The sequence below is a fragment of the Diachasma alloeum genome, unplaced genomic scaffold, assembly GCF_001412515.2.
Source record: "Diachasma alloeum isolate Michigan unplaced genomic scaffold, Dall2.0 Dall_scaffold_00432, whole genome shotgun sequence".
NCBI classification, from domain to species: Eukaryota; Metazoa; Arthropoda; class Insecta; order Hymenoptera; family Braconidae; genus Diachasma; species Diachasma alloeum.
Window position 1 is genome coordinate 202930 of NW_021680571.1, and position 23134 is coordinate 226063.

Consider the following 23134-nt stretch of genomic DNA (forward strand, 5'->3'; position numbering starts at 1 on the left):
AAAATCCCAATTTTCCAGTTTGGATTTAGGGGAAAAAAATCCACTCTCCACCCCCCACACTCCTTATATCGAATATCCAGGCCGCCAAACACAATAATCTCAAATCAAACACATTGTTTCTTGACGTTCAGAAAGCCTTTGACAGTGTATGGCATAAAGGTCTCCTCTTCAAGCTAAATGAATTGAACACCCCTCCATATCTCATCAAAATTATTCAACAATTCCTTTTTAATAGAAAACTCTCCATAAGAATAAAAAACTCACACTCTCAAGAATTCCACCCCCAACAAGGAGTCCCTCAAGGTTGCCCCCTCTCCCCACTATTATACATCTTCTGTTACGATATCCTCGCCAATCCCTTCCTATCCCCCAACCCCCTCACCTACCTGGTTCAATTCGCCGATGACACTGCGCTAATTGGGCATGGAAAAACCTGGGAGGCAGCAACCAAAAACCTCCAAGACCTCACAGACGTGATTCAGAAATGGTTCAACAAGTGGCGATTAAAACTCAACCCCTCCAAATCCCAATACCTTCAGTTTTATCTAAACCCTCAAAAATCCAACTCCCATATCACTCTCCAAAACACCCAAATCCTCCCAGCCCCTCACACTAGATACCTGGGTGTTGAAGTAGACTACAACCTCAACTTCAGAGCTCATGCCAGTATTGTGAAGAACAAATGCATTGCCAGAGGTTCCAACTTTCGAGGCCTTACTTATAAAAACAAAGGACTAAATACAAATCATGTCGTTAAAATTTATAAGGCCATTTGCCGACCAATTCTGGATTATGCTCATCCCCTCCTCCTATTCGCCAGGCCTGGAACACAACAGATCATCGGTTTTGCTGAAAGGACAACGCTTCGCAAAATGACAAAAATTCGCCATCCCGTCAATCCCCTCCACAACCAATCAAACTCCCTCCTTTACGAACGCACCAAAATCGAACCCATCCACGATAGATTAAAACAATTAACATCCAATTTTGTAAGAAATAAGCTGGACCATATTCTCGACCTTTGCCACAAGCGCAACCCCAACACTAGTTCTCGGTTTAAATATCCGCCCCTCACCCTCCTCAAAAATCTACAATCCATCCGTAGAGATCAATCAGATGATAACATCTGGGGAGAAGAAGTGTCGGAATAAATAATATATCTTCATTCATTCACCCGAACCATTCAATGTACCATCTTCACCTCATTATACTCTATTTACACGAACAAATTATTATTGTATACTATGTACTTATGAAAATACTTGGCTGAAGGCCCTCAGGCGATGGCCTATTGTAAGAAAAAAATTTTTTTGTTGTTTGTAATTTTCTTGCAATAAAATCCGTTAAAAATTAATTAATTACGTCTGTTGATTGACTCAAAAATATGAACAATAATGGGAAATGACCGTTGATTTTGATTGGACAAGATTATATTCCAGCTAATAACTGCATATGCTGGATAAAATATTATATATATTTCCAGTATTTTATGATAATTGTTATGGAGTACGCCATGGATTCTTATAGAATCTATGAATTTGAATGAATACTAAATTTATTATTTGAATATCGTGAGAAGTGGAGCCAAACACATCACTCGATTTAATACAAATTCACGTCATATTTGAGTAAATCATAAATTGATACATCCGTGATAAACAGGTCCATTTACAAATGATTGAACATTGTAAATGGAACCCATTCATAATTTGCCATGAACATGGGTATGGTTAAAAAGAAACTAGTGTCGAACAAGTGGAATGACAATGGAATATAAACGACAGCAGCAATCATTTCTCTCCAGAAAATCACGTTAGAAGCAGAATGACTGATTTTTCGAAAAGGTAAGTGGATAATTTCTCAAGATAAATGTTGCACTTATGATATGAAGAATTGTATTTGAAGAGGTTGAGTATTTGACGATAGTGAATGAAAAAGTTATCAATGCATGGAGCGTTTCATTTCGTGGTAGTAACGTTGAACTGCGCCAAAGGATGTCAGAATTGTTTCAGGAAGCTATACTTTTCTTGTGTGAAATGCATCCGTCTGCAAGAAAGAGAGTGGTTTTATTTTTAATGTTATAGTGATTATTTATTAAGGTAAAGTTCAGTTTGAGCCAGAACTATTTTCTGAATCGCGAAGTATACTGAGAAATTTCTCTGAAGAACCAAGTTTCCTCGAGATGAAAGTTTTGATATAGAAAAGAAGATGAGAAATTATCGACGTTCCAAATATTGAAAGTACTCATGTGGCATATGAAATTACATCGTAATCACTTTTTCACGGATCATTAGCAGCTACCGATTATTGACGATGTTTTAACTGATTACAGCTAGATTATTATCACCATTAAATAATTGTTCCGTCTAAATAAAGAACGAAGCCTCCGGAGGGGCTGAAGAGATTGACGAAAACTTGCATTGTTTATATTCATATCTGGAAAATTTAAACAGAATGAAATGTGAAATAGTTGAATTATCCAAGAATTGAAAGTAAGAAGATGAATAAATTAGGCATATTCCAAAATATTTATCGTTACATTGATTTGATTGAAGGAAATAAGTTGAAATTATGTATAATGTTGAACTGTGTTTTCAATTAAATAGATGCTAGGATTGAGCGAAGGATTGTTATGATTAATACAAATCGTCGAGAACTGAGTTGATAATCGGAATTACGTCATCAAAATAGTCATTTTCGTTCACAGCAGGCCCAAGAAATCCGCATTAAATAATGTAGTTTACATTCAATCAGAATTCTTACGTCATGAGTATAGTTTGTATTTCAAACACTCCTTCGCATTATAAGTTCATTAAATGATAAATTTTTAAAGTTTAGCCTCGCAATTGCAATCAGTTGATCTAAGATGAATGAGTAAAGTTGAATGAGTCAACACGGATTTCTTGGATCAAGAAAAAGTCGACTAGAAGTACATTTATTTGGCTTCGGTTCAATTCCACGAATGCATAACTCAAATTTTGATTTCATTGAGAGAACACTACTAGATAAAGAAAAAATCAACATTTCACCTAAATATTCCAATAGCTTCTACTGGGTCATTGAATTTTGGACAAAAAGTAATGAACAAAATATAAATTCAGTTTGAAATAAAGAATTGTAATTGACTATGGGAAATAGTTGAGATCGAAATTAAATTGGAAAAGAACAAAAAACTAAATGACAACATAGAGCAATTCCACGTCAAATCCGAAATGAAAAAATATCATGTTTCCGATTGTCTTGCCGACTTTTTTTTTAGGAGTACATGACGCGAAGTCTCATGAATTTTTTGGAGCGATTTTTTTTTCAATCTGCAATGACTCGAAAACTTTATTTTTTTTTATCTGAAATTTTAGGGGCAATTTGGGGACATGATTACCAATATTTCCACCAAAGGATAATCATTATTCTGTAGTCTTTCTTCGTTAAACGAGTGTCTTTTTTTCGAAAAATTCGTTTCCGGGAACAATGCGTAAATGACAAAGAAAAAAACATTTATGACTAGTAATAGTTGAAACAGTGACTTATCTATCCACCTGAACATTACAGTGAGGGACGGGACACTTGAAATTTAAGTAGTGCTCATATCTACTTGATTGGACCTCCTCGAGAAAATATTTATTTCACTAGACTTCCAACAAATGAAGAAGTTCTACAATTGTTCTTTCATCAACATAGTTCATCAAACGACTCAATCTCGGAAAAGGCGAAGAGATTAGTTAATAAAATCATTATAAGCTGGAAGCAATCAAAGATTCCAGTTTGTCGATCTCGAGACATTGTGGATAGAATTGAAAAATTGCACAATGAGTGGAAGAGAGTGAACAGGAATAAGGATTGAAAGATATCAACTGGTCAGAGACGTAAAGAAAATGAATTTAAAGAAAAACTCAAGAAATTATTCAACACAACGAGTTCTAATGTCACAGAATGCATCAGATCCCATCAAAAAATATTTTTGGAAGGGCAATGCGCGAAAATTCCCCATCATTTTATTCCAGCATGATCGAGTAGCGTCAATCCATTGGGTGAGTTCATAAGTGACAAAAATACCAACCGCAATAACAATAAAGTAGATATTTGTACTAATGGTTAGTTCGTTTGATAATTCGACTACCCTATTTTCTCCTCCCATTTTTAAATATTCAAATCATTACAATTAATAAAGTTCAACTCCATGGATAATAATTTATTAGATGATGAATCACGGGAATTTGGAGCATAAATAAAACAATGCTGGTCAAATTGTCATTTACGCGACGTTTCGCTGATATATTTCAGCTTCCTCAGGCTCTGGAAAACATTGAATGCATAAAAATAAAACACACCTACTAAATAAAACATACTCATAACCTCAAACACTTGATACATGAACCGACTAGTATGTCTATATTGCACAACTGACAAGTAAAAATACTTTTGTTTCGAAACGTCAACTAATAAATATACCTTGACATGACTAGCGTGTAGTCGACTTAGTAAATACAGGTCTCATACGGGAATTACAAATTCGCATTATAACAGATAAATACAACGAAATCAACAGCAATTTACACTGACTTCTCGTGACATTACACGACAAGCAGTCGACCGCTGACACTTCACGCGTCAATCACTCGCCACTCATTTTACCGTCACCAGTCTGAGCACCGCTTCAAATTCGAGGAAACATCAATCCTGGATGTGGAACCGAATTGGACGAAACGGAACATTAGTGAGATGGTTCACATTAGCTTGAACAAGACAGTGAATAAACGTGAGGATACGCAGCATCTGAGTGGAATGTACAACAGTCTTATCAGGAGATACAAGACCAGGAGAAAGTAGGGGTCTGGGTTATCGACTTTCGCCGCTGGATCATCCGGAAAGTGGCGCCGCTTTATGTCAGTTGTGCAATATAGACATACTAGTCGGTTCATGTATCAACTGTTTGAGGTTATGAGTATGTTTTATTTAGTAGGTGTGTTTTATTTTTATGCATTCAATGTTTTCCAGAGCCTGAGGAAGCTGAAATATATCAGCGAAACGTCGCGTAAATGACGATTTGACCAGCGTTGTTTTATTTGTACTACAAATTTCCGTGATCCATCATCTAATTAATTCAAATCATTCATTTGCCATTTATTTTCCAGATGTCAGTCAACCTCTCAGTGACGTCGTCATGAATATGATAATTGAAAATACGAACGAAGATTCCGGTAATTAGAGAATTCTCCTCGGAATCTTCCCATTCAATTTATTAAGCTCTAAACGATCAACTTCTTTTGCAATTTCTAGACCTGAACGAAGTTATGAATGATTTGGAAACAGCTAGAATGGAATATGATGATGATGAGGATGCTGCTGCTGCTGCTGATGATGATGATGATGATGATGATGATGATCATGATGATGATGATGATGACGACGATGATGATGATGATAATGTTGATGGTGATGATGGTGAGTTAGCTAAGATGTTGTCTTATGAATTAATCATTGAATTACGTAGCAAAGTAGTGATTCGTAATAAGGTAATTTTGATTTTTCGTCAATGACATGTTTATCTGGCAAATCAGAGATGTTGGAAATACTGTCAAGTTTCCTATTTGCGACTGGATAGATTCTCAACAAAACAGGTTGACTGGCATTGCTCCACGGAATTACCCCGTTAGAATGCTTCAATTCCAAACCTACAAATAATTGAATTGTCACGTTTCACCGCTTTACGGAGGGTTTGTTTTTTTTAAGAAATGAATCAAATGATCGATTCCCTTGAATTACAGTGAGTAGAATCAGAATATGAACGAGAACCTGCTCCTAAAAAACAGAAATTCAATATCATGATATCTCAACTGGCATCTGCTTTTGACAGGACGAACTTCAGTAGTCGAAAGGCATCCCATATAATCACAGCTGTTATCAATAGTATCGGTTTGAACGTTGAGGATTATAATGCCAGTTGCAATGCAATTCTTAAAAATCAAGCGATAGTATGAAAGAAAACTGTGAATCGAAAGAAACCATTAACTTATCGGATCATCAAGTTCTCCACTGGGATGGAAAGAAGCTTATTGATCTTGACCGTGATTCAGAGGTCGTGGAGGAAAATAATAAAATCGAGTGACTAGCGAAACTCTGAATTCGTGCCAGTAAGGCACAATTGCTAGGCATTCCGAAACTGACATCTTCGTCTGGACAAAGTCAAACTAATGCCGTAATGAAATCAATCGAAAAATAGAAGGTCGCTGACAAGATAAAAGCGCTATGCTTTGATATTACAAGTACTAATACAGGTAAATATAATTATTTTTCCGTATAGTCGAACTCAGAATGGGTTTTTTTGGTCGAATATGTTTGGATCTCCTAGAGATGGGCCGATTTGTATGGTGATTCTCTTGTATTTCTCATTTTCTCTCGGACGAAAGAAGTAATGAGAAAAATGGCTTAGTCATTCTTTGAATTAGGAGATATTCTCCAAAAGCCAATGCTTGCGGGCAATTAACTCGACTCGATCTAATAGTTCACTTTCTGAATTAAGGGGAGACCGCGGTGAAATTTGAAAGTCCCTGGATTTTGATAGGACTAAGCTTAAAAATTTTGGTACTTAATGGGGGTCGATAATAAGTAATATTGAAGCCGCCACCGGAGATTTTCGCTAGGTAGAAGGAGTCAAAAGGGATGAAGGATGGTTTGAACGTTTAAAACGGTTCAAGTGCCTGATTTTTCAATCGATTCATCTCAAATTCGGTATACACATTGTTTTTATATACCCAAGCATAGATATGCATGGATTTTACAAACTATTGATTATTAGTATATGACTGATTTTTTTTCTCTTTCGTGATATACCCAAAAATCATGGAATGTGTCAAATATTCATATAAATTGTAACGTGGTATTTTTGATATTTCGACCGTTCGGCGGTTCTTTGGAAAATTCCAGATGAGAGGTCACTTCATTAGCGAGGCGAGAGTCGTTTTATTATTTTTTGGACCCCTGTTCTAATTATTTTTGTTTTGTATCGAATCGTTGTCTCACCGCTCATCGGATTACGTCGAGTGATGGAGCCTGAATCGACGTGGAATTTTGGAGTTGTCTCCGGATCTTGGACGTTTTGTAACGCCAAATATTGGGATTCAACGTTTTGAAATGGTCCCGCATAGAAGAAGGTTCATCTGGAAGTCCGAGCGGCGGCGCCAGATTTGGAGTCAAGTAATTGGAGACTTAGCCAACGAACTATACATCGAAAAGGATCAACCTGGACTGACTTTAGACGCCCGGAGAAATATCCATTGTCAGGATATTTATTAATTTAATATTTTTGTGAAAATATTTGTTTGCATTGGAAACTGTGTTAACGTCGCACATTGATATTGCGGACGTATTTTGACTTTTGTATTTTCTTTGGCTCCGGTTGGAGGACGACTTCACCGTCCAATCGCAGAAGAGCTGTCGTCATAGCGGACCAATCACGACATAGAGTGATTGGGGGAACAATGGCGCGTGGGTCAGTTATACCGATAACGACACTTCTCGCGTGGACGTCCAGGGGACCGCTGTGCAAAATGATCGGTCTCATGTTAAGAGATTTTGGTAATATTACTCTGTGGAGAATTTGGATATCGGGACCTGAAGATTTATTTGACTTACTTCTGACGGACTGCAGAAGGCTCGAGATTTTTTCTATCGCTGGCAGATTTTTGGAAATCGGTGAGCCGTGGGGATATATTTCGGAATTTGTGTTAATGTCTTATAAGGAGCAAGAATTAAATTTTTCTCATTTGTAGGACGCTTGGTTCAATGGCGATTGACGCCATTAGTTACCTTCAAGTTTTGCATTTGGATTCTTGCCCCTTGTTCGGCAGAATTAATTTTGGGTCCGATTTTGTTTGATTAATTTATTCGGTTAATTTTGGAGACTTTCGATTTTTCTAGTTAAATTCAGTGATTCTAATTGTGTTGGTTACTCTCGTTTCTCCAAAACCACCATGAATTTATTATCAATTTTTCTGTTGCAACGGCGATTGAAATCTCGAGGTCAGTGATATTTCCATTTGAGGTTTCAATTTTGTTTTCTTTTCGTGGCCTCCGAAGCCAAACGACATTGCGTATATTAGATATTTGATTAAATCGGAGACCGGTAATATCTCGGATTTAAAGGCATTGTTAGAGGGATTGTAGCATCATTTGTGGACACTGGAGTTTTCGTCTTGTTGCCGGGTGATATGTTCAGTTGGTTACCGGTAGTTTTTTTTTGTTGACGTTCATTCTCGAGGCAATCCCCCTCTCAATAGCACATGTTCGTTAGATCTTATTCTCGCCGCTTCTGGTGGACGCGCTCGTTCACGCGGTGATAGTTATACCAAGATTATCTGACTCTCAGGTAATTTTGCTGGTTATTTTACCGATTGATTTATTTTTGATTTCGGATTATTTGACGAATTTTGACTTACAATTTTCTGACTAGTATCTTATTGTTTGACAAATCGTGGTTAGGGGATTTGTGTTGTATAGAGTCTTAATTCGTTCATTTAATTTGTCAAATTTATTTTGTATTTATTAATCGAGTATCGAGTGCCAATTTCATTGAGAATAAGACGGGTTATAGTTCATTTATTTTTCTTGCATAATTATGTTTATTAATAGTACATTACATGCTCGAGCCTTGGAAAACAGATCACCGTCCCCCACGTGCTTGCCATCCTCGCCATCGGCTCGGAAGGCAATCTTCCACGTGGGGGAGGGTGATATGGTTTCCATGGCGAGGTGTGTACATCAATTTTCATTTCAAGGGACCTGCAAAACGCCAATTTTATGGCGCGCAGCGACGATTTGATTGTTGGAACCCAGTCATTTCAAAATAATTTTTTGGAGCCTCGTTTTGGAACCCAGCCGCCTCCGCGGATGATATACTGAGCTGTCGGCAGCTGTTCCTCTGTTGGTTTATTCTGTGGATTTTGGATTTCAGTTTTTGTGCCTTTTGAGAGAAAACGTACTGGCGCTCAATTTTTGGTTCTAAGATTTGGTCGTCGAGGGCTGCGTATTTTTGTCTCATGTCCGCAGAGGGGTAAAATACGTCACAAAATATAGTCTCTTTGAAGCACAAATTTTTTCCGATTTAAAAAAGAAATAGTTATGTGATTCGAAAATTTTGTAAATTAAGTTAAAATTGGAGTAAATTTCTTTTACTGGACGTTTTCTTTTGCCAGTAAATGGACGTTTTTGTTCAATTTCTTAGTTCAATCTTATTAATTATTGACGATAGCGATCGGCAGTAACTGTCTCGCCATACTTCAAAAGTTCATAATACAGTACGCCTTTCATATCTCACCATATACACAGCATGATCTTCTTACAGTGAATATTGCGCTTCGGTGTCGATGTCATCTGCTCGCCGGGGTTAACCCAATGATATTTGCGTTTTGGATTATCAAAATAAATCGACTTTTCATCGCCGGTCACAATTTTTCACAAAAAAGACTTTCTATGTTGCTTATTGTAAAGATTCAGACATATGTCAAGTCGGCTATCTTTATTTTCTTGAGTCAAAAAGTGTGGCACCCACTTTGTTCCTTTTCGAATCTTCCAAGCTATTTTGCAAGTTGTTTTTCCGTCTGGCAAGTTTTCATCCAGCAACGCTTGCAGTTCCTAGTCATCCACCCTTACAGGGGCCCCGGTACGTTCACGGTCACTAACGTCGAAATCACCTTCATTAAATCGCTTATACCAATACTCACATGTACTTTTAGATACAATGTTGTCCCCAAGAACAGAACAAATCGATTCACATGCTTTCCTAACAGTTTTTCCTTGATGGAATTCATAGCGAATGCAGTGTCTAATAAATAGCTTATCGGTCTGCATGCTTTATTCACAGAATTTAAGGTTATGTTCATGACTCCCTTATGTTTTGATACTACATAACAAACCCCAACATATCATATGTAAGCGTAAATTACTTTTTGACACGGAATCGAAGTGTCCTAAAACTTATTTGTACACCTAATAAAAATAGCGGGGGCTGAAAGTTTTGAAGCTCTCAGAACTGTCAATGGAATAATCCATGAAACTTATCACGATGCATGCTTGGCATTGGGCCTCATAGAAGACGATGGAGAGTGGGAACGCGTGAAAAAACTTCGGGACCCTTCGGGGTCACGGTCAGCTATGAAGAAAATCGCCGAAAAAGTCAGTAGTATCGTTCTAGATACCGAGAGAATCACTCTAACCACAGTACAGTATCAACGTAACCGTTCAATCGAGTACATCAACGGAGTACATCAACGCGAGATAATTGAGTTTAACTTCTCTATTGTTTTTTGTTAAATTATACTTTAAGTCGAGTCAATCACCAAAATCATTAATCAACTTATTATCGAGACATTTTTTAAGTGCAGTGCAATTTTCAAACCATTTGTACAATTGACTTTATCGAGAAAATCAACAGTGTAACATAAAATTTATCAAGACGCGTGGGTTATTCCACAATAAAGTATATCAACAATGTGGTTTTATAATTCCGCGTGTTTTAATTTTCCACCTCCTTCCACAATTCCAATTTTCCCCAACCGGCATCTCAATTTAGCTTCAATCTCAAACAGTAGGAAATGGAACTCTGAATGATCAAGATAATAATTTGAAGGCTCCAGAACAGGGCGTAGCTCATAAAGACAATGATATAGTCAAAATAATATTTGAAGAACTTATAGGTGCACGAAGATTCGGTGACTTAGCAAAGATGTATATTATCTTAGAAAAGGGCTATATTATCGGTTCGAAATGTGGATGTTGAAGAAATCAATCACAGAGTTGTAAGCCTCTTTGAAAAAAACAGTGAACGAATTTACACGAGCGTGGATAATGTTGAGATTTGTGATAACGGAGGTATTAATGATGCAATAATACCTGAATATCTGAGTACTCTCAACCCATCTAATATGCCACCACACGAATTACGCTTGAGGAATAATTGTATTGTTATGTTGATACGTAATATAAGAATCAATGAGGGTCTCTGTAATGGTACGCGATTGCAAATACTGCAACTAGCCAATAATCTTCTAGAGTGTCGTAATCTCACAGGTGATAAAACAGGGAACATTGTATTTATTCATCGCATTACATTATATTGTGAGAAGGTGTACCCTTTCACTTTCAAACGTCGACAATTCCCTATCAAATTAGCATTTGCTATGACTATCAACAAAAGTCAAGGTCAAACTTTTGAGAAAATAGGTATTGATTTACGTAAAGATGTATTCAATTATGGTCAGCTATATGTGGCTTTTTCAATAATAAGAAGTTGGAAATCACTACAAAGTTTCTTAGGAGGACAACGAAAAAATGGAATGATAAGAAATTATGTTTACAGAGAATTATACACATAAATCAATATCATGATTCAATTTTGAGAAGTTTCTATGTCGAAACATGACATTCCTGCGAATCAAAAATATCTCACACGAATACACTGACATCCTAATAAATACATTCAAAAGCGCGCGCTGCAGCACGCGATCGGTCTCGTTAAATAAAACGTTGCCTTTGCGCTGTTGTTTTACAATAACTTTTATGCCTGTTTTGCTCTGAATTCTGTATTTCTAATTTCACTCCCATTTAACTAATATCCTGACATTAATTAATACCACACGTTGAAAAAGTTCAGAAGTTTCACGATTCTAGTGCAACAAATATTGAACTTTTGCCGAGATGCTTCCGCTTCAATATAGTATATTTCTATACAGGTGCGTAAAACAATATTATCATAATTCAAGACAAGATGTTTGCAAAGAGGTTTAGATTCTGTTCGAAAATTCACCGCCAATGGAATCGGTAGGTATAAGTAGATAAAATAAGTAGCGGACGCGATGAACCCGTATCACTAAGGAAAGACGATGGCCGTCTGTTTGATTCCCTGGCTATAGAAACAAGCAGTGCGACAGAAGCCATTTGACAAATTACATATAACTGCTACTCTCCACGTATTTTTTTCTCCTATTTTGATTTCTACCAATTTTATTGGTAGTAGGCTTCCGAATCGATTCTAATGTATGTTTTCAAAAAATGAAGGCATAAGAATTACCTTTTTTGAAAATATTAAGGCCAATCCCATTCATACGTCACACAAAATATCGTTAGCTATCATTATCTATTTATGGAAAAATCTTCCTTTTCATTATCACCATTTGTGAATCACCTAGTCAGAATAAAGAAATTATTAGAATAAATAAATGTGAGAAACAGTAGTGGTCACATGGGTAGGGTGCGGCGGCGATCATCTATACATGCTTATGAGCTTTGTCTTATTTTCCCCTATTTTTATAAAATGAATATGAAAAAACCATACATTCATATTACATGGCTTTCTCANTGATCCTCGAGGGCTCCGACTTAACCTCGAAAAACACTCAGCAAACTAAGTGATAGAAACATATCCTAATCGCTCTGCAGCAGTGCTCCCTCAAACCAGAGGGTGAACTCTACTGCAGTCCAGAATCGTGCTGCCTAGTAAGACGGAGGGACCCAAGGATGACAGCTTTCTGCATCTGACCGGCCAATATATAGGCATTACGCCTACAGGCCGGGATGACATCGAGCGCTGATATGAAANTCAAATGAACGATGAAATATAGATGCGTAATTTTTTTTATCAAGAATTTTGGGTGAATTATTCCATCTCAAGAACTACCAAACATATCGATCATTTCATTTCATATCGACCTCAAGTCTGATGTAGGACTGTTGCTTGATAATCCTAACTGGAAGCTAAAGTTTCAAAAGGTTTTCCTGACTTTTATCCATGTCATAGTGCGCAAAAGTGAAGTCCGACCAAAACAAGTGGACATTTCGATTTTTACGTCAGCTAGAAACCATAGAACGACTTGTATTCAACAAGTCGATATCTCGATTTTTGCACATGTTAGCGCGCGTACAAGGATTTTAATGGAACGAGCAGGGGTTCGAGCCCAGCGGACAGAAGGCATGTGACCGTTACTTTTGGCGTTATTAGTCCTTGCCGTGTTTTTATTTCTACCAATGAAATTGGTAGTAAGCTTCCGAATGAATCCGTTGCGATTCCCTGTCCTTGTGACAGGCATACAATCGTAACTCCATGCTACAGGGTGTCTACAGGAAGATATTCAACCCTTTAATAAAATAGATTTATACACAAGGTTAAATATCGCCGAAACTGTTCGGCCGATTGCCCCTATCCAAAATATGAATTTCCAATATTGCAACAGCTATAATCACACCAAATTTTGACTTGCTATTTTCATTTTTTTTCAAAATATCGTGCGTACAAGAATGAAAAAATTTAAAAAACGAAAAAACGGGAATATCCGCCATTCTTTTTTGTAGACGGGTATACATATTTTGATTGATCTAGATAGTGACCACTGAGACAAGCATTTTGACAAAAAAATTTGAAATCCGTCCAGTAGTTCATGAGATATTTAAAGAAATATATTTCCACAATAGGTTGAATATCTCAAGAACCGCTGGGCCGATTGCGCCCATCCACAATACCAATCTTTTACGTTATAAAAACTAGAAGCATACAAAATTTTAGCTCGTTATCTCCATTTTTTATTTTATTAAGTTATTGTGTAAACAAGATTTTTCATGAAAAAACGGAAAAACGGCAATATCTTCAAATTCTGTGTGAAAGGGTGTATATATGTTGATCGATCTAACTAGAGTCCATGGAAACAAGTATTTTGAAGAAAAAAAATTAAAATCGGTGGAGTAGATTTTGAGATATTGTGGAAAAACGAAATTCAAACAAGTTGTTATATCTCAGGAACTACTGGACCGATTGGGCTGAAATTGCCCCTCAAAGTGAAGCGTAGTCATAGCTACCATAAGCCAAAATTTCAGACTTTTATCGAGAAATTTTACCGTATTTATGTTGAATTTTCTAAAAATTAATCACCAGAAACCCAAGTCGTCACACACATACATACAGACATGACCCTAAAAACACATTTTCTTCACGTTTCATAAAATTCTAGACTATTTGCCATCAACATTATAAAATCGAAAAATCGCTCAAATATAAGGCTTCCATTCGGAAGCAAAAAAAAGTGGAATTGGTTGCAAAGTTTTAAAGATATTCAGCATAATAGATTTTCAGAAAAAGTTGAATCTCTCCGAAACTACTGGTGCGATGGAGCCCGTCTGCAAAACGAACCTTTATTATCATGGGAGGAAGATTCTGTCCAAATTTTAAGTTGATATCTCGATTTTTGCACACGTTAGCACGTGTGCAAGGATTTTAATGAAAAAACAGAAAAGCAGAAATATGTCAAAAACTTTGTATGGACGGATATATATGTTTTTGTTGATCTAGGTAGAAGACATCGAGACGAATATTTTGAAAAAAAAAAATCTAAATCGGTCCAATAATTTTAAAGATATTCGTGAAAAACGATTTAAAAACGAATCGCTTTATCTCGAAAACTATTTGACCAATCGGGCTGAAATTGTGCAGAGAGTTAGTCCTTATTAAGACCTATAATCTGACATAATTTCAATTTTTTCAAAATTATTTTAGCCACTTAATTACTCAATTTTCTAAAAAATGACCACCGGGAAGGTGACGGTGGATATATTCACATACAGACATGGTCGCCAATCTTCGTATTTTTACGTTTTAGACCATTCTACATCATTTCCAAAGAAAATTAGAGAATGTGAAAATCGAACGATTACAAAGCTTCCATTCGGAAGCAAAAGTGGAAAACGATTCAACTTACCGTCTTTTATTCTGAATAATATCCATGTAATCAGTACTTCGAGCATAGTATCCATTATCAGCGACAGCTCCCCAGAAATTACTCCAAGTCTGTTCTTCTCGGACTAGAAGAGGTCCAACGATACCCCTTTGCTGTTCCACTAGAAGTTTGAGTGTATATGTGTTATCTAAATGGGCCACAGAATCCACCGAGAAGTAACCAGAACAGTCCTTCGACAAACAATATTGCCTGCAATACCAGAGAAAAGTTTATAATATTTTTCAAAATACCACACTTTTGCATTCAATGTACAAATAAGATTTCTAATGAACAACTCACATGGCAAGAGTTTTACCAGCAGAGAAACCAATATGATCATTAAAATTGATAATCTTTATACTTTTGTATTCACTTCCACCATTGTCAATAAATTTCTGAACAACAGAATCGTGGTAAGGTTCACTATTATGAATGAAGAGATGCAGTTTAGACTTTGGGTAAACTTGTTGGTAGATTTTTTCGAACAATTCCTCAAGGAAAGGCGTAGGTCTATCGATGAATATTGCGATGAGTATAGGCGGATATGTTTGCTGATGGTCATTAGGAAGTTCTGTGATGGCGTCACGGCAGTTCAGACATCCCTCCTCCGGACTCCACGCTCTAGCGAGATAATTTCCAAGAGCGTTCAGAATTACTTTACTTTGGCCATTCCCATGGATTATCATGGGGACGGTATTATAAGCTATGTTCTGGAGATATGCTTCATTTCTTTTGAACCTCAATTCCACTTTAGCTGTAAAAAAATGAATTGAACAGAAATTTATTGTGAAATATGAAAAATTTCCTTCACATTTTGTAACTTCCTCTGTCTTCTTTATGCAAAAGTATAGTCCAAAAAGAGGAAAATGAGCACAACCAGAGTCAATGAATCATGAGTCAATCAAACAAGTCAGCACAATTCTATTATCCAATTATTGGTGGAGATATTAACCTTTACCTTTATCAAAACTTTCACGGTAACTATTGATAAATGTAAAAAAAATTCAAAGTTCCAGTAGCTTCCTATTTCATCGGTTTCAATCGGTGCAAAAAGTTTTTGATGTTTTTTCGCTCCGATAAATCCATGAAATGGCCAATGTTTCTAATTTATTCTCTAAGAGGAGATGAAAAATAATAATTAGCACAAATGCCATATCTTCGTTAGTTCGATAATTGAGGATTAACAGGCGAGATTGATATGAAAAAATAATGATAACAAACATTTATGTGCGAAGAAAACAAAATGAAATTAGGTATACTCATACGTTTTGCTTCTTCTGTTGAAACCTTCCCCGTTTGACCCTTCCATTGCTTAATCTTTCATTGTTTGACCTCTCCTCATTTTAGCCATCATTTAAACATTCAGCTACAAAAAGTATTGATTCATTCGCTCAAACAAATGGTAAACTGTATTTAGATGGATATCCCTCTGACAGACCGCAGGGTACGGTAAACTTGCGTTTTCAGAAGAGTTCGGTGTGAACGTTAATAATTTTGTTTTATTCCCTTCTCCGAAATTATTTTAGTACTTCTAATTACCAATCTGCGAAGTATTGAGGATAAATACCTCGTATTTTCAATTGAAATACATAAAGTGATGGGAAAAGAAACATGATTTCGTTCCCACTGTCCAAGAACTCTCACGGTGTCAACAGAGTCCAGTTTATTAGCAGAAGAAGCTGTTTGAGTGTGTAGTATGTGTCAATAATGACGGTGAATATAACTCGTAATTGCATGCGTCGGACAAGCCGATAAAAGATGCGCTAGAGTTTCCGGGGAATGTCTACAGGCCCGACATGGAGCATCCGCAACTTGCATCCCCACAACGCGACTCCGATAGACCAGGGATAGATATTATTATTACTATTATTATTATTATTATTATTATTTTTTAACTCTGTCAAGAGATTGCTGGGTGATCCTCGAGGGCTCCGACTTAACCTCGAAAAACACTCAGCAAACTAAGTGATAGAAACATATCCTAATCGCTCTGCAGCAGTGCTCCCTCAAACCAGAGGGTGAACTCTACTGCAGTCCAGAATCGTGCTGCCTAGTAAGACGGAGGGACCCAAGGATGACAGCTTTCTGCATCTGACCGGCCAATATATAGGCATTACGCCTACAGGCCGGGATGACATCGAGCGCTGATATGAAAGACTGCTTCATGCCCCCTAAAGAGCCTATGATGAAAACAATCAACTTCACTTTGAACCCTCGGTCAAGTTGGCGTAGCTCATAAAGGAGTGGTTGGTACTTGAGCTATTTCTCCTCTTCTTTCACCGTGATATTGCTCTCAGCTGGAGCTGAGAACTCAATTACATAGATGATCTTGTCAGCAACATGGAAGAGGACGACATCAGGCTTCGTTGCAACGATTGGCCTGACGGTCGCAAACGAGAAGTTCCAGTAAATCTTACAGCTCTCATTCACGACAACGGACTCAATATCCCCTGGAGCATATGGCAGCAGTGGTGTTCTGTCTATCCCATAGAAGTGTCGCAAATGATAATACAGCACTTTCAAAGCCGCATTATGACGATGAATATAATTCGTGATAGCATATGTCGGACAAGCCGACAAAATATGCATCAAAGTTTCCGGGGATTGTTTGCAAGACCGACATCGCGTGTCTGGAATATGCAGCCCCATAACGCAACTTCGATAGACTAGACTAGTATTTATTACACCATCCTGGCACGCACAAATGAAACCTTCCATTTCGGACATCAAGCCAGCCGACTTCAAGAAAGAGAAAGTCAGCTGAACGGACAGACTCTGCTCCTCCACGTGGCAAAAGAATACGCCATGCATGGGCCTATCGACGTGCTGGCGGAGCAAGGTGAACTGCTCCGCCTCCTTGATGGTCGCCCTACCCCGAGATTTGGTCATGCTGGCTAGAGAATTACCAGCTAGCTAACTGACCTTCTCGGCCACGACGAAACTCCTAACCGAGGGAAACTGTCCCAGTGTCTGTTGCCTTATATAGAAAGGCTTGAACCCCTCGGAGTTCATGATCATGCACAAACTCCAAATGCGGATCCAAGCCATTCATAGCGTCGCAAGCTGAACCAAGGACTAGACGCTTATGAAGAGCTTCTAAACTAAGAAGCCTTCGCCCCCCACTCTCTCGCGGAAAATATAACCGCGGATTTGAAGAGCGTGGATGCAAGCTCCTGTGGATGTTCATCAGCTTGCGGGTATCTCTGTCCAGCTGTTGCAATTCATCTCTACTCCGCTTGAGGACACCAAAGGAGTAGAGAAGGATTCAGTACCATCGCAATCTGTCAATAACCTGGGTCGACTATCGCATGGCCTTTGATAGCACGAGCCATGAGCTCATTTTTCTGCTATTGGAGTGTCTTGCGATAGAAGATAACATAGTGAGATGCGTTAAAGATCTTGTGCCACTCTGGAGAACGCGCTTCACCATAACATCTGGTGAGGAGAAGCTGACTTCAGGGTTGCTGCAATTCAGGAGAGGAGTCTTTCAGGGCGATACATTGAGTCCTCTCCTGTTCTGCATCTCACTGATGCCGCTTTCTGTTGCACTGCATTATGTGGGAGGGTATCAAGCCGGAAGGTCCTACGCCATTTATTATTATTATTTTTACACTCGTAAATGAAATCGCTGAACGATCCTCCAGGATTCCGACTTCACCTCGAAGACCGCCCAGCAAGCTAAGCGATACAAACTTTNTGGGCTGAAATTGCCCCTCAAAGTGAAGCGTAGTCATAGCTACCATAAGCCAAAATTTCAGACTTTTATCGAGAAATTTTACCGTATTTATGTTGAATTTTCTAAAAATTAATCACCAGAAACCCAAGTCGTCACACACATACATACAGACATGACCCTAAAAACACATTTTCTTCACGTTTCATAAAATTCTAGACTATTTGCCATCAACATTATAAAATCGAAAAATCGCTCAAATATAAGGCTTCCATTCGGAAGCAAAAAAAAGTGGAATTGGTTGCAAAGTTTTAAAGATATTCAGCATAATAGATTTTCAGAAAAAGTTGAATCTCTCCGAAACTACTGGTGCGATGGAGCCCGTCTGCAAAACGAACCTTTATTATCATGGGAGGAAGATTCTGTCCAAATTTTAAGTTGATATCTCGATTTTTGCACACGTTAGCACGTGTGCAAGGATTTTAATGAAAAAACAGAAAAGCAGAAATATGTCAAAAACTTTGTATGGACGGATATATATGTTTTTGTTGATCTAGGTAGAAGACATCGAGACGAATATTTTGAAAAAAAAAAATCTAAATCGGTCCAATAATTTTAAAGATATTCGTGAAAAACGATTTAAAAACGAATCGCTTTATCTCGAAAACTATTTGACCAATCGGGCTGAAATTGTGCAGAGAGTTAGTCCTTATTAAGACCTATAATCTGACATAATTTCAATTTTTTCAAAATTATTTTAGCCACTTAATTACTCAATTTTCTAAAAAATGACCACCGGGAAGGTGACGGTGGATATATTCACATACAGACATGGTCGCCAATCTTCGTATTTTTACGTTTTAGACCATTCTACATCATTTCCAAAGAAAATTAGAGAATGTGAAAATCGAACGATTACAAAGCTTCCATTCGGAAGCAAAAGTGGAAAACGATTCAACTTACCGTCTTTTATTCTGAATAATATCCATGTAATCAGTACTTCGAGCATAGTATCCATTATCAGCGACAGCTCCCCAGAAATTACTCCAAGTCTGTTCTTCTCGGACTAGAAGAGGTCCAACGATACCCCTTTGCTGTTCCACTAGAAGTTTGAGTGTATATGTGTTATCTAAATGGGCCACAGAATCCACCGAGAAGTAACCAGAACAGTCCTTCGACAAACAATATTGCCTGCAATACCAGAGAAAAGTTTATAATATTTTTCAAAATACCACACTTTTGCATTCAATGTACAAATAAGATTTCTAATGAACAACTCACATGGCAAGAGTTTTACCAGCAGAGAAACCAATATGATCATTAAAATTGATAATCTTTATACTTTTGTATTCACTTCCACCATTGTCAATAAATTTCTGAACAACAGAATCGTGGTAAGGTTCACTATTATGAATGAAGAGATGCAGTTTAGACTTTGGGTAAACTTGTTGGTAGATTTTTTCGAACAATTCCTCAAGGAAAGGCGTAGGTCTATCGATGAATATTGCGATGAGTATAGGCGGATATGTTTGCTGATGGTCATTAGGAAGTTCTGTGATGGCGTCACGGCAGTTCAGACATCCCTCCTCCGGACTCCACGCTCTAGCGAGATAATTTCCAAGAGCGTTCAGAATTACTTTACTTTGGCCATTCCCATGGATTATCATGGGGACGGTATTATAAGCTATGTTCTGGAGATATGCTTCATTTCTTTTGAACCTCAATTCCACTTTAGCTGTAAAAAAATGAATTGAACAGAAATTTATTGTGAAATATGAAAAATTTCCTTCACATTTTGTAACTTCCTCTGTCTTCTTTATGCAAAAGTATAGTCCAAAAAGAGGAAAATGAGCACAACCAGAGTCAATGAATCATGAGTCAATCAAACAAGTCAGCACAATTCTATTATCCAATTATTGGTGGAGATATTAACCTTTACCTTTATCAAAACTTTCACGGTAACTATTGATAAATGTAAAAAAAATTCAAAGTTCCAGTAGCTTCCTATTTCATCGGTTTCAATCGGTGCAAAAAGTTTTTGATGTTTTTTCGCTCCGATAAATCCATGAAATGGCCAATGTTTCTAATTTATTCTCTAAGAGGAGATGAAAAATAATAATTAGCACAAATGCCATATCTTCGTTAGTTCGATAATTGAGGATTAACAGGCGAGATTGATATGAAAAAATAATGATAACAAACATTTATGTGCGAAGAAAACAAAATGAAATTAGGTATACTCATACGTTTTGCTTCTTCTGTTGAAACCTTCCCCGTTTGACCCTTCCATTGCTTAATCTTTCATTGTTTGACCTCTCCTCATTTTAGCCATCATTTAAACATTCAGCTACAAAAAGTATTGATTCATTCGCTCAAACAAATGGTAAACTGTATTTAGATGGATATCCCTCTGACAGACCGCAGGGTACGGTAAACTTGCGTTTTCAGAAGAGTTCGGTGTGAACGTTAATAATTTTGTTTTATTCCCTTCTCCGAAATTATTTTAGTACTTCTAATTACCAATCTGCGAAGTATTGAGGATAAATACCTCGTATTTTCAATTGAAATACATAAAGTGATGGGAAAAGAAACATGATTTCGTTCCCACTGTCCAAGAACTCTCACGGTGTCAACAGAGTCCAGTTTATTAGCAGAAGAAGCTGTTTGAGTGTGTAGTATGTGTCAATAATGACGGTGAATATAACTCGTAATTGCATGCGTCGGACAAGCCGATAAAAGATGCGCTAGAGTTTCCGGGGAATGTCTACAGGCCCGACATGGAGCATCCGCAACTTGCATCCCCACAACGCGACTCCGATAGACCAGGGATAGATATTATTATTACTATTATTATTATTATTATTATTATTTTTTAACTCTGTCAAGAGATTGCTGGGTGATCCTCGAGGGCTCCGACTTAACCTCGAAAAACACTCAGCAAACTAAGTGATAGAAACATATCCTAATCGCTCTGCAGCAGTGCTCCCTCAAACCAGAGGGTGAACTCTACTGCAGTCCAGAATCGTGCTGCCTAGTAAGACGGAGGGACCCAAGGATGACAGCTTTCTGCATCTGACCGGCCAATATATAGGCATTACGCCTACAGGCCGGGATGACATCGAGCGCTGATATGAAAGACTGCTTCATGCCCCCTAAAGAGCCTATGATGAAAACAATCAACTTCACTTTGAACCCTCGGTCAAGTTGGCGTAGCTCATAAAGGAGTGGTTGGTACTTGAGCTATTTCTCCTCTTCTTTCACCGTGATATTGCTCTCAGCTGGAGCTGAGAACTCAATTACATAGATGATCTTGTCAGCAACATGGAAGAGGACGACATCAGGCTTCGTTGCAACGATTGGCCTGACGGTCGCAAACGAGAAGTTCCAGTAAATCTTACAGCTCTCATTCACGACAACGGACTCAATATCCCCTGGAGCATATGGCAGCAGTGGTGTTCTGTCTATCCCATAGAAGTGTCGCAAATGATAATACAGCACTTTCAAAGCCGCATTATGACGATGAATATAATTCGTGATAGCATATGTCGGACAAGCCGACAAAATATGCATCAAAGTTTCCGGGGATTGTTTGCAAGACCGACATCGCGTGTCTGGAATATGCAGCCCCATAACGCAACTTCGATAGACTAGACTAGTATTTATTACACCATCCTGGCACGCACAAATGAAACCTTCCATTTCGGACATCAAGCCAGCCGACTTCAAGAAAGAGAAAGTCAGCTGAACGGACAGACTCTGCTCCTCCACGTGGCAAAAGAATACGCCATGCATGGGCCTATCGACGTGCTGGCGGAGCAAGGTGAACTGCTCCGCCTCCTTGATGGTCGCCCTACCCCGAGATTTGGTCATGCTGGCTAGAGAATTACCAGCTAGCTAACTGACCTTCTCGGCCACGACGAAACTCCTAACCGAGGGAAACTGTCCCAGTGTCTGTTGCCTTATATAGAAAGGCTTGAACCCCTCGGAGTTCATGATCATGCACAAACTCCAAATGCGGATCCAAGCCATTCATAGCGTCGCAAGCTGAACCAAGGACTAGACGCTTATGAAGAGCTTCTAAACTAAGAAGCCTTCGCCCCCCACTCTCTCGCGGAAAATATAACCGCGGATTTGAAGAGCGTGGATGCAAGCTCCTGTGGATGTTCATCAGCTTGCGGGTATCTCTGTCCAGCTGTTGCAATTCATCTCTACTCCGCTTGAGGACACCAAAGGAGTAGAGAAGGATTCAGTACCATCGCAATCTGTCAATAACCTGGGTCGACTATCGCATGGCCTTTGATAGCACGAGCCATGAGCTCATTTTTCTGCTATTGGAGTGTCTTGCGATAGAAGATAACATAGTGAGATGCGTTAAAGATCTTGTGCCACTCTGGAGAACGCGCTTCACCATAACATCTGGTGAGGAGAAGCTGACTTCAGGGTTGCTGCAATTCAGGAGAGGAGTCTTTCAGGGCGATACATTGAGTCCTCTCCTGTTCTGCATCTCACTGATGCCGCTTTCTGTTGCACTGCATTATGTGGGAGGGTATCAAGCCGGAAGGTCCTACGCCATTTATTATTATTATTTTTACACTCGTAAATGAAATCGCTGAACGATCCTCCAGGATTCCGACTTCACCTCGAAGACCGCCCAGCAAGCTAAGCGATACAAACTTTTCCTAATCGCCCTACAGTAGTGCTCCCT

At 38.2% G+C, this 23134-nt stretch overlaps 2 protein-coding genes across 2 annotated transcripts; both read right to left on the bottom strand.

Annotated features, from left to right (window-relative positions):
- Positions 1-545: 545 nt before the first annotated feature.
- LOC107042266 (procollagen-lysine,2-oxoglutarate 5-dioxygenase 1-like) lies at positions 546-16922 on the bottom strand. The gene is made up of 4 exons (XM_015263264.1): positions 16880-16922; positions 15057-15510; positions 14739-14966; positions 546-717 (listed from the first exon to the last, which is right to left on the bottom strand). Exons 1-4 carry the CDS (start codon positions 16920-16922, stop codon positions 546-548), a joined length of 897 nt encoding a protein of 298 aa, XP_015118750.1.
- A 93-nt stretch (positions 16923-17015) lies between these two features.
- Positions 17016-22299, bottom strand: LOC107042267 (procollagen-lysine,2-oxoglutarate 5-dioxygenase 1-like). Its single transcript, XM_029126418.1, has 4 exons — positions 22122-22299; positions 19711-20164; positions 19393-19620; positions 17016-17136 (listed from the first exon to the last, which is right to left on the bottom strand). Exons 1-4 carry the CDS (start codon positions 22297-22299, stop codon positions 17016-17018), a joined length of 981 nt encoding a protein of 326 aa, XP_028982251.1.
- Positions 22300-23134: the final 835 nt, after the last annotated feature.

What these genes read in the sequence shown, in the direction of transcription:
- LOC107042266 (XM_015263264.1), bottom strand. Translation starts at nt 16,922, where the DNA reads ATGAAGCAGTCTTTCATATCAGCGCTCGATGTCATCCCGGCCT. An exon ending in GCTCGATGTCATCCCGGCCT is followed by an intron (nt 15,511 to 16,879) that starts GTAGGCGTAATG and finishes ATTTTTTTACAG; the next exon opens with CTAAAGTGGAATTGAGGTTC. An exon ending in ATTATTCAGAATAAAAGACG is followed by an intron (nt 718 to 14,738) that starts GTAAGTTGAATC and finishes TGTTTTTATAAG; the next exon opens with TAAGGCCTCGAAAGTTGGAA.
- LOC107042267 (XM_029126418.1), bottom strand. Translation starts at nt 22,299, where the DNA reads ATGACCAAATCTCGGGGTAGGGCGACCATCAAGGAGGCGGAGCAGTTC. An exon ending in CTTGATGTCCGAAATGGAAG is followed by an intron (nt 20,165 to 22,121) that starts GTTTCATTTGTG and finishes ATTTTTTTACAG; the next exon opens with CTAAAGTGGAATTGAGGTTC. An exon ending in GCTGGTAAAACTCTTGCCAT is followed by an intron (nt 19,621 to 19,710) that starts GTGAGTTGTTCA and finishes CTGGTATTGCAG; the next exon opens with GCAATATTGTTTGTCGAAGG.